This window comes from Haemorhous mexicanus, chromosome 13 (assembly GCF_027477595.1).
Source record: "Haemorhous mexicanus isolate bHaeMex1 chromosome 13, bHaeMex1.pri, whole genome shotgun sequence".
Lineage (NCBI taxonomy): Eukaryota > Metazoa > Chordata > Aves > Passeriformes > Fringillidae > Haemorhous > Haemorhous mexicanus.
The window spans coordinates 21,377,011-21,393,332 of record NC_082353.1 but is presented as its reverse complement, the minus strand read 5'-3'; the positions used below and the strand labels follow the sequence as shown (position 1 = coordinate 21,393,332).

General features: G+C 53.7%; 1 protein-coding gene across 2 annotated transcripts in view; it reads left to right on the top strand.

Annotated features, from left to right (window-relative positions):
• The window catches only part of ITGA11 (integrin subunit alpha 11), a 39,572-nt gene that overhangs the window by 20,927 nt on the left and 2,323 nt on the right, over positions 1–16,322 (top strand). For both annotated transcript variants that reach the window (XR_009488191.1, XM_059858758.1), the window contains exons 12-27: positions 484–632; positions 1,681–1,821; positions 2,566–2,769; positions 3,450–3,580; positions 4,089–4,255; positions 5,693–5,835; positions 6,730–6,840; positions 7,045–7,130; positions 8,086–8,287; positions 10,441–10,533; positions 11,704–11,780; positions 12,608–12,697; positions 13,666–13,756; positions 13,863–13,976; positions 15,016–15,102; positions 15,559–15,669. Coding sequence is in view for 1 of the 2 variants with exons in the window: in XM_059858758.1 (XP_059714741.1) it covers positions 484–632; positions 1,681–1,821; positions 2,566–2,769; positions 3,450–3,580; positions 4,089–4,255; positions 5,693–5,835; positions 6,730–6,840; positions 7,045–7,130; positions 8,086–8,287; positions 10,441–10,533; positions 11,704–11,780; positions 12,608–12,697; positions 13,666–13,756; positions 13,863–13,976; positions 15,016–15,102; positions 15,559–15,669 (1,997 nt within the window). In the remaining variant the exon portion in view is untranslated. The remainder of the gene's footprint in view (positions 1–483; positions 633–1,680; positions 1,822–2,565; positions 2,770–3,449; positions 3,581–4,088; positions 4,256–5,692; positions 5,836–6,729; positions 6,841–7,044; positions 7,131–8,085; positions 8,288–10,440; positions 10,534–11,703; positions 11,781–12,607; positions 12,698–13,665; positions 13,757–13,862; positions 13,977–15,015; positions 15,103–15,558; positions 15,670–16,322) is intronic.

The following is a 16,322-nucleotide window of genomic DNA, read 5'->3' as shown; positions in this document are numbered from 1 at the left end:
GCTTAGGCAGGGTTATTTCCATCAGGAGGAATGGTTTTGATGGATTCATGGCTTTTCTTGGACTGGGAATGCTGACATCAAGCACCAGGAAAGCTTTCCCTGCCCGGTGTTCCCGGAGCAGCGGGAGCTGCAGCTTCCCAACACTCGGCACCTCACCATTGTCTGTCCAACTTGATGTGAGCCATGAAATAAAACACCCAGAAGTCTGGGAATTGCAGGAATTGGGTTCACCTTCTCTAAAAGAAGGATTTGCACAGGAGGTGGGAATCAGGCAGTGCCCAAACTCCCAGCACAGCCCCGGCCGTGGCAGCACCGGCGCGGGCTCGGAGGCACCGGGGTCCATTTGGTGATTGCATCTTTGCAAAAATCCCGGTTTTTAGGCTTCCCTTTCTGGGAAGTGGCCAGAGCTGTGTCAGCAGCTGGGGGCTGGTGGAAAGCAGACCCTGGGAGCAGGCAGGGAATTCTCACTCCATCCCTTTCCAGGTTACACCGTCTCCTCGGTCATCTCCACCAAGCACGAGCGCATCTACGTGGCGGGAGCGCCGCGGTTCAACCACACGGGCAAGGTCATCCTGTTCAACATGCACAGCAACAGGAACCTCACCATCCACCAGGCCCTCAAGGGAGAGCAGGTAATTCCTGCCGGGAATGCCGTGCCGCTTGTCCCCCCCGTGGAAAAATCAACCCTCCCCCGTGGTTTTCCCGAGCGGGAACGGCTCGGCAGCGCCGCGCAGCCGCGGATGTGCCGCTGTCCTGGTTGGAAAGGACAGGTGTCTGCTCAGGAGGGCAGGAGCCTCCCCTGAAATGGAAAATGGAAACCCCCTCCCTCTGAATTATTGTCATTCTGAAATTAAGGGACTCTCGGGCAAAGATGTGAGAATAGGAATAACAGTTCGTTACTAGGGAAAATAAAAATACAAATGCAATAGTGCAAAAAAGAAAATGAACTGCTGCCAGAGTCAGAGCAGGAGCTGACCCCTGTGTGTCAGGGTGGTGGCACAGCCCCATCCCAGGGGGGCTCAGGGTGGTGGCACAGCCCCATCCCAGGGGGGCTCAGGGTGGTGGCACAGCCCCATCCCAGGGGGGCTCAGGGTGGTGGCACAGTCCCATCCCAGGGGGGCTCAGCCCTCCTGCAGTGCCAGCTGTGGTTCTGCTGGAGCAGGGATCCTGCACAAGGGGGGAGTTTTCCTCTGCAGCTCCAGGGCTGCTGGAGATGGGCCTGCTCTCCCTCTGGGAATGCAGGGCAGGAGAAAGCTGCTCCTCTGGGAATGCACTGGGCAAAGGCTGCTGGGCTGTTCCCAGGGCAGATTGGATCCAGGTAGGAATGCTTGGCTCCTCCCCTGGGCAGAGCATCTCCCCATGGGATGGTGGGATTTGATCAGCCCTGCAGGGACACTCTGTGGCCAGGGACAGAAGATAATTAATAATTAATGGCCCATGAACAGCAGAGATCTCCTGGAGGGAGGGTTGGCTGGGGAAGAGATAAAAACTGCCCAAAGAACAGAGAGAACTGCCCCAGCTCTGACAGATGGGGATGGAACACACACCCCCATTTCCAACCACGAGAGCCGGTTGTGGCTGCATCCACAGCGTGGCTGTGGCAGGGCTGGGCCTTCCCTGTGGATCCAGGGGATCCAGGGGGATGGTGGCATCATTCCCACCCCATCCTGCCTCCCCCAGATCGGCTCCTACTACGGCAGCGAGATCAATTCCCTGGACGTGAACGGCGACGGCGTCACCGACGTGCTGCTGGTGGGCGCGCCCATGTTCTTCAGCGAGGGCAGGGAGAGGGGCAAGGTCTACGTGTACACCCTGCACGGCGTGAGTGGCACCTGGGGACATGGCGGGGACAGCTGGGTGCTCGCATGGCAGCGGTGTCCCCTGGCGGGGCAGACTGGGATCTTTGCCACATGGGAATGTGGGTGTCCCTCTGGAGAAACCATGTCCAGCCAGGCGGTGTCCCCCAGACCTGCTCCCTCCAGGGAGAGCTCAGAGCCCCTTCCAGAGCCTAAAGGGGCTTCCCTGTGGAAGTTGCCCTGGATGAGGAATTCCCCCTGTTGGAATTATGAAGCAAATAAAACCTGCCTGGAGCATGGAATCCCTACGCCCAAAGCACTTTATTATTTATGGAATTATTATTATTGTTATTGTTGTTTTGTTATTGTTATCGTTAGCGTTATTATTAATGAAATTTGTATTCATTATAGAATTTATTATGAGTATGGGATGTTTGTTATTACGGAATTTGTATTTGTTACGGAATGTGTTATTAATATGGAATTATTATTATTATTATTATTATTATTATTATTATTGCTACTACTGCTACTATTATTGAATTATTAATTTAGGGTGCAAAGCAGATGTGGGGCTGGCTCAGGGGGGCACAGGACTCCTTGTTCCCCAGGGATGTGCTCCAAAATCCCCCATCCCTGGGAATGCTCCCCCTCCTTCCTTGGAGAATCCCTCCCGCATCACCACACTGTTGGCTTGAGGCTTTCTCCTCTTTCCAGCCCCGCTGCCGATGCTTTGGGAATTGTCTTCCTTCCTTTCTTTCCTTGGCAGAACCTCTTTGTTCCCAGCGGAGCCCTGGGGGACCTCCAGAGTTACCAGAATTCCCGTTTCGGCTCCTGCATCGCCGCCGTCCCCGACCTCAACCAGGACTCCTACAACGACCTGGTGGTCGGGGCCCCTCTGGAGGACGAGCACCAAGGAGCCATTTACGTTTTCCTGGGATTCCAGGAGACCATCCTGAGGAAGTACAAGCAGGTGGGGCTTCCCCGTGCTTGGTTTTCCTCGTCTTTCATGGGAATAAATGCAAAAATCCACACAGGGGTTTAATTGTTAATTATTATGGACAGATATTTCCTCTTTTGAGGCATCCAGGACAAGAAAAAGGTTGGAATTCGAGCACTGGAACAGCGCTGGTGGAATCCCCATCCCTGCTGGGATTTAAGACGTGTGGATGTGGCACTTGGGGACACTTTGTGGTGGCCTTGGCAGCACCGGGGGTGGTTGGACTCCACAGTCTTGGGTGGCTTTTCCAACCTGAATTATTCCATGGAATAGTGGGGGGAAAGGCTTGAAATTAGAGGCGCTGTTTAGCAATCATTGCAAGGGATTGCTATAAATGCATTACGTAATTAATTAATTGATAATTTAAAAAATTTATTTATTTTGATTTAAATTATTTATTTATTTATTACACTTTTTGATAAACGTTAAATACGCAGGGTAAATCCAGCAGAAGTCTTGGATGCTGCCTCCAAAGAGAAATTGCTCTCGAAGCAAATGCTTTCTCTTTCCCAAAGAGAAATTCCCTGGAAAACCATGTTTAGCGCGTTCTCTTGGAGCGGGGGATTTTCAGCGGCGAGTCAGCCTGGCAAACCCTTGGCAGGCAGGGATGCTCCTGCTGGAATCCAGCCTGGATTGCTCCCATTCCTTTCCAGCGGATCGCGGCCGCCGACCTCGCTCCGGGCCTGATGTATTTTGGATGCAGCATCCACGGGCAGCTGGATCTGAACGAGGACGGGCTCGTGGACTTGGCCGTGGGCTCGCTGGGGAGCGCCGTGGTGCTCTGGTGAGCCAGGGATCCTTGGTGCCCTCTCCCGGTTTCCTCTGCCCAAATCATGCCAAATTTTTCCCAGGAAAAACTGGTCTCCCAACGATCTGAGCCATCTTTCCTGAATATCCACCCCCTGTGCAGCGGGGCTGTGGGATCTCAATACCCTGGGGCCCTAAAAATGTGCCAGGGTTCGTTTTCCATTGAGTTTCATCCATAGTTCTCCAGAAGTTCCAAATTCATTTGTAGGGATTTGCGCAGGCTCCTTCCGGTCTGATTTAATTAAAGCAATGTTTTCAAATATTAATTAATGTTTGGAGAGCCCCTTGAAGCTGTTGGGACTGGGGTGGCTCTGCCAGCTGAGATGGGTCACCCTGGGCTCTGCCTGGAGAGCGCCTTTGCTCTTCCCAACCTTCTGCAAAAAGGAGGGAAAAGGAGTGAAAAAGACAAACCTGGAGCTGTGGGAGACTCCAGGAAGTCCCATCCCGAGCCGGAGCCCATCCCGAGCCCTCTCCCCACCCCGCAGGTCCCGCAGCGTGGTGCGGATCAACGCCAGCCTGCGCTTCGAGCCCTCCAAGATCAACATCTTCACCAAGGACTGCAAGCGCAACGGGAAGGAGGCCACCTGCATGAGGGCCTTCGTCTGCTTCACCGCCCTCTTCCTCTCCGCTCACTTCCAGACCGCCAGCGTGGGTAAGGACAAAGTCCCAATTCCTGCCTTGCTCAGGTCTCCAGCCCCATGGAAAACCCAGCTTTTGGGATGGTGACCACCCAGGAGCTTGGAGGAGCTCAGGTGTCCATCTGCCACTTTGGTGTCACTCACCTTTGGCCCTGTCCCGGCCGAGTCGCCGGGTTCTGGTGGTTCTGCCAAAGAAACCCCCCCAGGATAAATCCCACCTCAGCCCTCACCTACTCCCTGGGCTGAGCTCTCCTGGGATTTGCCTTTCCATGCTCCGTGTGACAGGAATGTCCTCACGGTGAGACAGGAGAGGATGTGCCCGGCCCGCGTTCCGCAGGGCTCCTCCATCCCTCCCGCCTCCCGCAGCAGCGGGACACATCTGCCGGCCAGATGTGCATTTTCCACAACATCCCGGGGAATCTGTGGAGCTGGCCAGCCCTCCCGTTAAACCCTTGGATGGAGCCGTGACCCCGAGTGATCCCCGGCGGATTCCCGGGAGTCAGCGGAGCAGGGAAGCGATAGCGGCTCGGCCCCGGCCAGCCAGCAGCAAACGCTGTCCAAGGAAAATCAGGATCCAAAGCCAAGGAAAAACTCCCATTGCCCAGAGCAAGGGTTTTGTTTTGTGCTGTCAAACCCAGCATTTTTCTCCCTGCTGCTGTCCCTGCGGGATAAAATCTGAGTGGGATTTCCTTGTTTATTTGATTTTACTTTTATTTCCCCTGGAAATAAAGAGTCACCCGCTGGATGAGCCCCTCTGCTCTGGAGCCAGGCTGGGAGAGCTGAGGGTGTCCAGCCAGGAAGAGAGAAGAATCCAGAGAAACCCCAGAGCCCCTTCCAGGGCCCAAAGGAGCTCCAGGAGAGCTGGAGAGGGACTGGGACAAGGGATGGAGGGGCAGGACACAGGGAATGGCTTTGAGCTGAAAGAGGGACTGATCCACTTTTGGGAAGGAATGGTTTCCTGTGAGGGTGGGGAGGGGCTGGGATGGAATTCCCAGAGCAGCTGTGGCTGCCCCTGGATGTGTCCAAGGCCAGGCTGGACAGGGCGTGGAGCGCCCTGGGACAGGGGGAGGTGTCCCTGCCATGGCAGGGGCTGCAGTGAGATGAGATTCTGTGGTTCTCTGAAATCCCTGCTTGGTTGGGAATCTCCAGCTGGCTTTCCAACAGCAGTGCAGGAACCAAAGGATCTCCATAAATCATCCAGGTGAGGGGTGAGCTCCAGTTCCTCCAGACCAGCACAGGAGCACTTGAGAGGCAAACAATTCTACGCCTGCACAGATTTTACACAGGGCCTTGCAGAAATTCATTCCCAAAACTCCTCACTTGGAGAGGGGAAGCTTTTCCCAGAACTGCCTGGGATTTCCCTGGATTTCCCTCAGCAGGGAATGGGCGCTGGGGCCACTCTTTGCCCGGGGTTTGTGGCCCCGAGGGCTGAGCTGGGGCTGTCCTTGCAGGGCTCAGGTACAACACGACCATCGACGAGCGGCGCTACTCGCCCCGGGCACACCTGGACGCCGGCAGCGAGCGGGTGGCGCCGCGGGGGCTGGTGCTGCCCGCCGGGCAGGAGCTCTGCCACACCCTCCCCTTCCACGTCCTGGTGAGTGGGGAGCAGGAGGTGTTCTCTCCAGCATCCCGGGGTGGGAACGAGCCTCATCCCGCTGGATTCATCCCGCTGGATTCCTCCCCGCCGGTTTGATGTGGTCAGGGATGGAGCTGCCAGCACGTGGCAGCTGCTGGGTCCCCAGGCGGTGACATCAGGCTCCACGTGCTCCGTTCCACCAGCCGTGTCCTCGGGGAGGGCGTGTGCTCCTCAGCCCGGGGTCAGGCTGCTTTTCCTGCTCCAAAATCAGGAATGCCCGTTGTTTGTCCGTCGGGAATGGAGCGTCCCCGTGCCGGTCCCCGGTGGTGTCCCCCTGTGGCCCAGCAGGGTCCCACCCCGGGGTGCAGAGCTGGTGGGTCCCTGGCTCGCAGGGAACAGCTGATGCACAAACCTGGCCAAACCCAAACATTCCCAGGGAATGAGGAGAATCTCGTGGAAGCCAGGCAGGCCTGAGCTGCCAGACTGGCCCAGCCCCAGGTCCCGGCTGAACTGCCGTGAACTTTTGGGAAATTTGAGGCTGGAGATGGAGCTGGAGCTCGTGATTTAGCCCAAAAAACATCTCCCTTCAGAGCATCCCTCTGCACCCCGGGGCAAGGCGTGGGACGAGCTCCTAGGGGCTTCCAGAGGGCAGGGTTAGGTGGGATATTGGGAAGGAATTCCTGGCTGGGATGGAATTCCCAGAGGAGCTGTGGCTGTCCCTGGATCCCTGGAAGCATCCAAGGCCAGGATGGACGGGGCTTGGAGCAACCTTGGAGACGGGATCTGGTTTTTTGTTCCATCCCAGCCCTGGGCTGGGGCTGCAGGACAGATGTGTGACCCTTGGGGACACCTGAGGGGCTGCCCCAGCCCAGGCAGCCCTGGGCTCCTCTCAGTGCTCTCCCTGTGCCCCAGGACTCGGCGGATTACGTGAAGCCGGTGACGTTCTCCATCGACTACGAGCTGGAGCACCCCGAGCACGGCCCCATGCTGGACGATGGGTGGCCCACCTCCCTCAGGGTCTCTGTAGGTAGCAGCTGTCACCTCCCAAAGTGCCACCTCCCAAAATGCCACATCCCTGGTGCCACCTCCCAAAATGCCACCTCCCCAGCGCTGCCTCCCAGGTGCCACCTCCCCAAGTGCCACCTCCCAAAGTTCCGCTTCCCAAGGCACCAGGGCAGATTTATCTCGGGAAGAATTGTCACCGAGCTGCTCTCCTTGTCCCCTCAGGTCCCCTTCTGGAATGGCTGCAACGAGGATGAGCACTGTGTCCCCGATCTGGTGCTGGATGCCAGAAGTGACATTCCCAGTGCCATGTGAGTAGGTGACTCAGAGCGTCCTCCAAGAGTGTCACCAGCTGGGGGAGGCTCCAAAAATCCAGCCCCAGTCTGTGTTCTGCAAATTCTGACGTCACTGGTCCTTCATCCAGCATCACCACAAGGTTCATCCGAGCCCTCCCTGAGGTGCTCCTTGGCACTTCTGAGCCTCTCCCTGTTCCCTGCTGGGAAGGAATCCGTGGTTTTTCGGGGAATCCACAAACCAGGGAATATTTGATGCCATGGTGATGAGTTCCAGGGATACAAATCAGGAAATACCAGGGAATAGCTGCAAGGCTGGCATTACCCACCTGGCAATTACGGGCTTGACTCATGGAAATAATTCCACAGTGCAGCTCTGTGGTTACAGAGCTATTGAAGGTTATCCCTGCATCCACAGGAGGCCCCAGAGCTGCTCCAAGGGCTGGAGCCCCTCTGGAGCCAGGCTGGGAGAGCTGGGAATGTTCACCTGGAGAAGAGAAGGCTCCAGGGAAACCTCAGAGCCCCTTCCAGAGCCTGAAGGGGCTCCAGGAGAGCTGGAGAGGGACTGGGGACACAGGGGATGGAGGGACAGGACACAGGGAATGGCTTTAGGTGAAAGAGGGATCAATGGGATACTGGGAAGGGATTGTTCCCTGGGAAGGTGAGGAGGGGCTGGGGTGGAATTCCCAGAGTAGCTGTGGCTGCCCCTGGATCCCTGGAAGTGCCCAAGGCCAGGTTGGACACTGGAGATTGGAGCCACCTTTGCTATTGGCATGGGATCTGTTTTTCCCCCTACATCCCAGCTGTCCTGAGCATTTCTAATAATGTTTGAGAAAGCATCACACCATCGGCCCAAAAATCCCCAAATTACGGACGATGGGAAAAATCCCTAATTCCTCTTTCAGCACAGCAGGACGGAGGGAGAGCAGGGATTTCCCTGGCGGTAAAATCCCGGGAATGCCCCTTCTTGCAGGGAATTCTGCCGGAGGGCGCTGCGCAGGGGGGACTGCTCGGCCTTCAGCCTCTCCTTCGACGCCTCCGTCTTCGTCATCGAGAGCAGCAGGAGGAGGGTGGCCGTGGAAGCCACGCTGGAAAACCGCGGGGAGAACGCCTACAGCACCGTCCTCAACATCTCCTTCTCCAGGAACCTCCAGTTGGCCAGCCTGATCCCCAAGGTGAGCTCCCCGGGCAGATCCAGGCTTTTCCAGAGGTGCTGCTAATCCCGGCCGGAGGAGAAAGCTGCAGCCTAAAGCAGAGCCCAAATCTGTCTCCATCCCTCATAAATCACAGCTGTTTATGGGCTCCGTTTCTAAGCACTTCCAGCTCTTTATTTTGGAAATACAAAAAGGTTTTGAGTTTTAAGAGCCCGAGCGAAGGTCAAACACAGAGGAAATTATTTCCCTCTATTTTTCTCCTGCAGTTGTTTAAAAATACTCCCTGCACGTGGCCAAGTTCCCGTCAGGAGTGAGTTTTTGCAGCTGAGAAATAACTCCTGGAAGTAGGAGCTGATCATGGGAACGTGGCCACAGCTCAGCACCGAGCCGGGCGATGCCACCTCTCCGTGGCTTTCCCTGGATGGTCCCCGAGTGTCCCAAAAATTTCACTGCCCCACTCACTCGATCCTGGTGTGACTCCTCCCTGTTCCCAGCGAGGTTTGGGAATGTGCTGATGCTGCTGAGCCTTCCCTCACCCCCCCATGACTTCATCCCCGCCCGCAGATCCCGTCTCCTTTGTTTTTCTCCGAGCCGTGCCAAAGGAAAATTGTGGGGCTTGCTGCCCACAAAATAAGAAAAATGCATTTTTTGGAGGTTATTCCAAACGAAGTGAGGGGAGCAGGGAAAATCCCAGGGATGGTGGGGAACAGAAAGCACTGGGCAGCCGTGGTTGTAGGGAATATTTGCAGCTGGCCGTGGAGGAGTCACAGATAATGGTCTCCTGCATGGCCCTCCTCATCAAGGAGCATCCAGAGGGAATGGATATCTGTGTCCTACAAATAAAAATGGCTGTGGCCCCAAAAAGTCCATAATTTCAGCCGATGAGTGGGAGGGAGCTCCAGGCTGTTGCTGGTGGCTGGTGCTGGGATATTCCAGCTCCTGGGTAGGACTTTTCCAGGGGCAGCAGCTCAAAGTGGGATAAAAGCTGGAATAACTCACCCTCTCATGGTGAGGATGGTCACCTCATCCCATCTCTGCCTGGCTGGAGAGGTGGAAGGTCTTCCAGCAGCAGCAATGTCAGTGTTGAGATGAGGGAATTCCAGCTTAGCTGGTGGCCATGCAGGATAACAGCTCACGTTGTCTCTCAGTGCTTCCCAACGATTCCTCATCCCAGAAAAATCAGGAATGCCAGGAATAATCAGGTTCTTTCATTCACCACAGCTAAATTCATTCACCGCCGTAATTAAATTCATAAAGAGGATTTTAAAAAATCAGGAAACTGGGAGTTGCTTCCTGGAGATGCTCCTTTCCAGGAACAGCAACAAATGCATGGGAAGAATTCCCAGCTGCAGCAAGGCTGGGCTGGAGGAGTGGCTGGTGGCTTGCATGGTCCTTTGGTTGGATTTGGATTGGTTGTTGGTTGGTGGTTGTATCCTTCCTTCATTCGTGAGTTTCTTGACCAGTGGTTTATTGGATTTTGGTTGGGTTTTGGTTGCTGGTTGGTTGGTGTTTTGCTGGAGTTTGGTCATTGGTTGGTTGAGTTTTGGTCATTCATTGGTTGGGTTTTGGTGATTGGTTGGTTGGTTGGTTGTTGGTTGATTGGTTGGTCATTGGTTGGTTGGGTTTTTTTGTTGGTTGGTTGGTGTTTTGCTGGAGTTTGGTCATTGGTTGGTTGGGTTTTGGTTGCTGGTTGGTTGGTGTTTTGCTGGAGTTTGGTCATTGGTTGGTTGAGTTTCGGTCATTCATTGGTTGGGTTTTGGTCATTGGTTGGTTGATTGGTTGGTCATTGGTTCTTGTCATTGGTTGGTTGAGTTTCGGTCATTCATTGGTTGGGTTTTGGTGATTGGTTGGTTGGTTGTTGGTTGATTGGTTGGTCATTAGTTCTTGTCATTTGTTGGTTGGGTTTTGGTGGATGTCAATTGGTTGGTCATTGGCTGGTTGGTCATTGGCTGGTTGGATTTTGGTTGGTTGGTCATTGGTTGATTGGCCTTTGGTTGGCCACTGTTTGGCCATTGCTTGGCCATTATTAGGCTGGCCATTGGTGGGCCGTTGGTTGGTTGGTTGTTTCCCCAAAGCCAAGGCCCATTTTCAGCCCCTCGGGTGTTCCCAGTTTCCCAAAGAGCAGCTCCCGGGGCTCATTCCCAGTGTCCTGGACATTCCATGTCCCGTTTCAGGACGACACCGACATCAACATCGACTGTGACGACAGACACCCCTCCAGGAGGGTGTGCAACGTCAGCTACCCCTTCTTCCGAGCCAAGGCCAAGGTAGGACATTCCCAACTTCCCACTGTGCCATCTCATGGACCTTCTGTGCCCCCAGGGTCACATCTGGGCAGCCCTGAGCAGGATTTTGAAGACAAACTTTTGGTTTCTTCACTTTTGGAGTTTGGAAGGCATCTTAGGGAAGCTGGGATGGCTGGGATCCTGCCCTGGTGCTCGGGAGAGCCCCAGAATCCAACCCAGCTCCTCCAGGGGACAGAATTTGCCTCCAATCCCGTGGAAAAATTTAATGTTGGCTTCAAACCACAGATGGGAACTTCTCTGAGCTGATCCCTGCAGGATGAGGCTCCTTCCCTGCCTGAGAGGTTTTCCTTGCTCTGAGGTGCCTCTGGATCCTGCTCAGAGCCAGTCCAAGCCCCCCTGGGTGGTGGCATCCTCCAAAATGGTGCTCCCAGTATTTGGGATGAGCCTAGATCCAGTTTTTCATTTTCATGAGCCATAAACACTTGGGAAACATCAAATTCAGGGTTCATTTGGGAAAAGAATAGTGGGGAGATCCACTCGGGATCCGCATGGAATTCCACCTGCCACCCGTGGGGAAAGGGACCAGCACAAGCAGGATCTGGAGATAAAATCTCCCCAGCTCCTGTATCCGTCTGAAACCTTTCCTGGATTATGATGGATGAGCCTCAGGCACCAGGCTCGGCTTTAAAGCTCCCAAAAATCCCAGCGGGATGCCTGTGGCTGCAGGAGGAGCTGGCTCCCCATGACCTACGGGGTCGGGAATGCGTCCCTGGGCCATCAGGTAGTGCCGCCCCTGCCAAAACAAAGACAGGCTGGAAATGGAATTTTGGCTCCGGAGCCGCGGGAGCTTTAATATTCCAGTCAGCTGTGCCGGCCCAGACGGTTTGAGGTCACTGCAGATGTGACATTTATCGCATTTATCCCGTTCTGTTGGTCTTGGCTCTCTCCAGCTGCCTCCCCTTCCCGCCGATCCCGGGCCTCTGGAGGGATCTGCTTCCAAAGGGAGCTGCTCGTGGCTCCCATCGCAGGGGCTGAGAGAATTCCTGCAAATCCTCTCTGCCTGGGAAGGCTCTGCTCGGTCCTGGTGGGATTGGGAATTGTGTCTCCTGCCGCGTCCCGCACTGGCCCCGCTCAGCACTCGGGATTTTATTCCCTGGGATGTTTTTCCCGATGTTTTTCCCTTCTCCGCAGGTCGCTTTCCGCCTGGATTTTGAATTCAGCAAGTCCGTCTTCCTGCAGAGCATGGAGATCTACATGGTTGCCAGCAGGTCTGGGGATGCTTTTTCCCTCTGGAATCACAGGATCATGGAATGGTTTGGGCCATCCAGTCCCACCCCTTCCCCGATCCCAGGGTGTCCAACCTTGGACAATTCCAGGGATCCAGGAAGTTTTTCTGGGCACTCAAGGATGCAGCCAGCTTTCCTTGGGATTCCTTCCTCCAGAGCCAGAGGTTTTCCATGGAATAACCCCACGGAGACCCAGTTGCTGTGGGTTATCCCAGCCCTGTGCTCCCAAACCTGGCTATTTTTATTTATTTGGGAATTTACATCCATGATTTTTCCATGCCTTTGGAAGCTGCTGGGCTCTGCTGGATCTCCAGCCACTGCTGTTTTCTCATCCATGCTCCCACTGCAAATATTTCCCAGGAAAAATATATCCTAATAATTTTACAAAGTTCTCCTTACTCCCCATTCCTGCACAGGCAATGATTTCCCGCAGGAAAATGTGGGAAATCCTGCAAAAAAAGGGAAAAATCCTATGAGGAAAGGGAAAATGGTGTGAGGAAATGGAAAATCCTACAAAGAAAGGGAAAAATTAAATCTACCTAATATTTATTAAATTAGTAATAAATAATTTAACTAATTGACTAAATTATTAATATTAATTATTTCTTTTTTTAAAAAATTTTCACCGGTTCCTCTACACCACTCTAAGCTGCCGGGGGTGACACCTCCCTCTGAATCATTTTAATGATAAAAATCCCAGAATAAAACCCTGCTTAGAATCAAAAAGCAAAAAAAGTTCAGCATTCCCCAGAAGAATTCCCAGGGGGATTTGGCTCCTGCCTGACCCCCTGGCCCCGCTGCTGTTCCAGTGACAGCGAGGAGAAGGAGAGCACCAAGGAGGACAACGCTGCCCACCTCAACTTCCAGCTCAAGTACGAGGCCGACCTGCTCTTCACCAGGTGAGGGGCTCGGGATGGGCTCATGGATTGGGAAAACTCCTTGGGAAAACCAGCTGGGAGCAGCCTTCAAAGCCAGGTTTAATTTGGGAATTTATTGGAAAAACAGGAGCCGTAAAGTCAGGGAGAGCTTTTTATAAAATCGGCGAGCCATGGAGAGCTGGACTCTGCCGATGTTTAAAGGCATAAATTTTATTAAAGAGGTGTGAGGGTGAGTTTTTATGGGGAAAAAAAGGGAATTCTTGGAGGTAATAATGGCCATAACAGGTGCTCCTGGTGTCTGGGCCGGGGGCCATCCCACAAAACCATCAGAGGGAAGCTCAGCTGTGAGATGAGCATGGAATCACCGGGAATTCAAGTCTGGGACAGCCAGGGGTGAAGGCAGAGATAATTTAGGAAGCTGCTGATGGGAAAATCAGGGATCCCAAAGCACATTCCCTGGCACTGCTTGCTGGAATTTTTCGGGGATTTTTCAGCCCTTTGGTCATTTTATGTTTTTTACTCAGACGCCACGAATAAAATTCCTTTAATATTTAGGATTTATGGGGAGCGAGGGGATTCTCCAGTTCGGAATGAAGAGAAAACCTGGAGGGAAAGAAGAGCACGGAAAAGATCAAATTTGGGAATTTTGGAGTGGAAAAGGAGGGGGAGAATTTGAAAGAATGTGGGGACTTGGGGCCGTCACAGGTGCTCCCGAATGGGTTCCCACAGGATCTTCCTGGCTCTTTTCCCGCCTCTCCAGCTGCAAAGCAGGGATTGATTTACCTCCTGTGACATCCAAACCTCATTCCAGGGCCTGGAATGGCTCTGCTTTATTAAAGAGGCGAGAAAATCCTACAAAGAAAGAGAAAATCCTAATAAAGAAAAGGGAAAGTCCTGCAAAGAAAAGGGAAAATCCTGCAAAGAAAAGGGAAAATCCTACAAAGAAAGGGGAAATCCTACAAACCTCTTTGTCACCCTTTTTCCCACAGGACATCGAGCCTGGACTATTTTGAGATCAGATCCAACAATTCCCTGGATGGATCCAACCCCATCGGGCCCCCCTTCCACTGCACCTTCACGGTGAGCAGGAACCGGATCCCCGAGTTTTCCTGGATTTGGGATCTGCCCTGGGAGCCAGGATCTCCATCCCCCGATCCCAACACATCCCTGTGCTCTTCCCTGGCAGCTGCAGAACCTGGGATTCTTCCCAGTGGAAGGGGTGACCCTAAAGATCACCGTGCCCGTGGCCACCCGGGCGGGCAACCGGCTCCTGCTGCCCACGGAATTCCGGGCAGACCAGGTAGGACGGGATTCCGGTTTAGGGTGGGATTCCAGCATGGTTTAGGATGGAATTCTAGCCCAGTTTAGGATGAGATTCTAGGCCATTTTAGGATGGCGTTCTGTCCCAGTTTGGGATGGGATTCCAGCCTGGTTTAGGGTGAGATTCTGTCCCAGTTTAGGACAGGATTCCAGCCTGGTTTAGGATGGGATTCTAGCCCGGTTTAGGATGGCATTCTGTCTCAGTTTAGGATGCAATTCTGTCCCAGTTTAGGACAGGATTCCAGCCTGGTTTAGGATGGAATTCTAGCCCAGTTTAGGATGGGATTCTAGGCCATTTTAGGATGGCATTCTGTCCCAGTTCAGGACAGGATTCCAGCCTGGTTTAGGAAGGGATTGTAGCCTGGGTTAGGATGGGATTCTGTCCCAGTTTTGGACAGGATTCCAGCCTGATTTAGGATGGGATTCTGTCCCAGTTTTAGATGGGATTCTGTCCCAGTTTAGCATGCAATTCTATCCAAGTTTTGGATGGGATTCTAGCCTGGTTTAGGATGGGATTCTGTCCCAGCTTAAGATGGGATTCCAGCCCATTTTGGGATGGCATTCTGTCCCAGTTTATGATGAGATTCAGGCCTGGTTTAGGATGGGATTTAGTCCCAGTTTTGGACAGGATTCCAGCCTGACTTAGGATGGGATTCTAGCCCAGTTTAGGATGGGATTCTAGCCCGTTTTAGGATGGCATTCTGTCCCAGTTTAGGATGCAATTCTGTCCAAGTTTTGGACAGGATTCCAGCCCAGTGTAGGATGGCATTCAGGCCTGCTTTAGGATGGGATTCCTTTGCAGTTTTGGACAGGATTCCAGCCTAACTTAGGATGGAATTCTAGCCCAGTTTAGCACGGGATCCCAGCCCTCCAGCCACATCCCACAGTGAGCCAAACTCAATCCCAGCTCCAGCAAATCCTGGGGAGGTGCTGGGGATCCCTGATTCGGGACGGGGGCAGAGGGAAGCCACTGCCACGATCCCGTGTCCACGCTGGAATTCCATCGGCTTCTCCCACAGGAAAACACGACCTGCAGCATCTGGGGGAACACCACTGACTACCGGAGAACCCCGGCAGAGGAGGACCTGTCCCGCACCCCACACCTGGTACTCACCTGCATGGGGCCAATCCTGGCTCCAGGATATCCCAAAACAGGGAAAAACCTGGAATAGGGATGGCCCATGGACGTGGGAGGGGCACCCTGGAATTTTTTAGGAGATTTTTAAGCCCTTTGGTTAGTTTATTTTTATTTTTCCTCTCAGCCACTGCAACTTAAGCCCCGTTCCTACTCAGGATTTATGGGGAGCGAGGGGATTCTCCGGCTCACAAAGATCAGGATCATTTTTTTCCAAGGGAAAACTTGGAGAGAAAGAACAGCACAAAACCCAGCAAAATTGGGAAGTTTGGGGTGAAAAAGGGGGAGAAAATTTAAAGAATGTGGGGATTTGGCGACACAGGAGGACGGACACGTGGGATCCTCCGTCCGTCCGCGCCTGCCAGCGATGAATCCCAGTGGGATTTTCCCTCCTTCTCCAGCTGTGATCCCACATTTCCCTTTGCAGAACCACAGCAACTCCGACGTGGTTTCCATCGACTGCGAGGTGAAACTGGCCCCCAACGAGGAGCTGAACCTGCACTTGCGAGGGAATCTGTGGATGAAGTCTCTGAAAGCAGTGAGTGCTCACCAGAAAATGCGGAATTCGGCGAGAAATCCCCCAAAGGAGCCCTCCCACCCCAAAAACGTGGGATTCTTCCCTTCCCCAGGAAGCCCGCAAATGTGTGGGGTGGTTTTTGTTCCCAAATCCGCTTCTCCTGTTGGATCGCGCGTCCACAGCGCCTCATCCTGGATTATTTAATTCCATAATTTATTAATTAATTCAAATTTAATTAATCTAAACCCTCCTTTTTGCTGTGCCCCGCTCCCTGCCTGCCCTGCATCCTCCTCTCCCATGGATGCAAAGAGAATCCCTATGGATACAAAGCCAAGGGGATGGGATGGATCCCGTTGGGAATGGGGGCTCCTTTTCCACGTGGGATGGATCCCGTCGGGAATGGGGGCTCCTTTTCCACGTGGGATAGATCCCGTTGGGAATGGGGGCTCCTTTTCCACGTGGGATAGATCCCGTTGGGAATGGGGGCTCCTTTTCCACGTGGGATGGATCCCGTTGGGAATGGGGGCTCCTTTTCCGCGTGGGATGGATCCCGTCAGGAATGGGGGCTCCTTTTCCACATGGAATGGATCCCGTTGGGAATGGGGGCTCCTTTTCCATGTGGGATGGATCCCACTGGGAATGGGGGCTCCTTTTCCACGTGGGATGGATCCTGT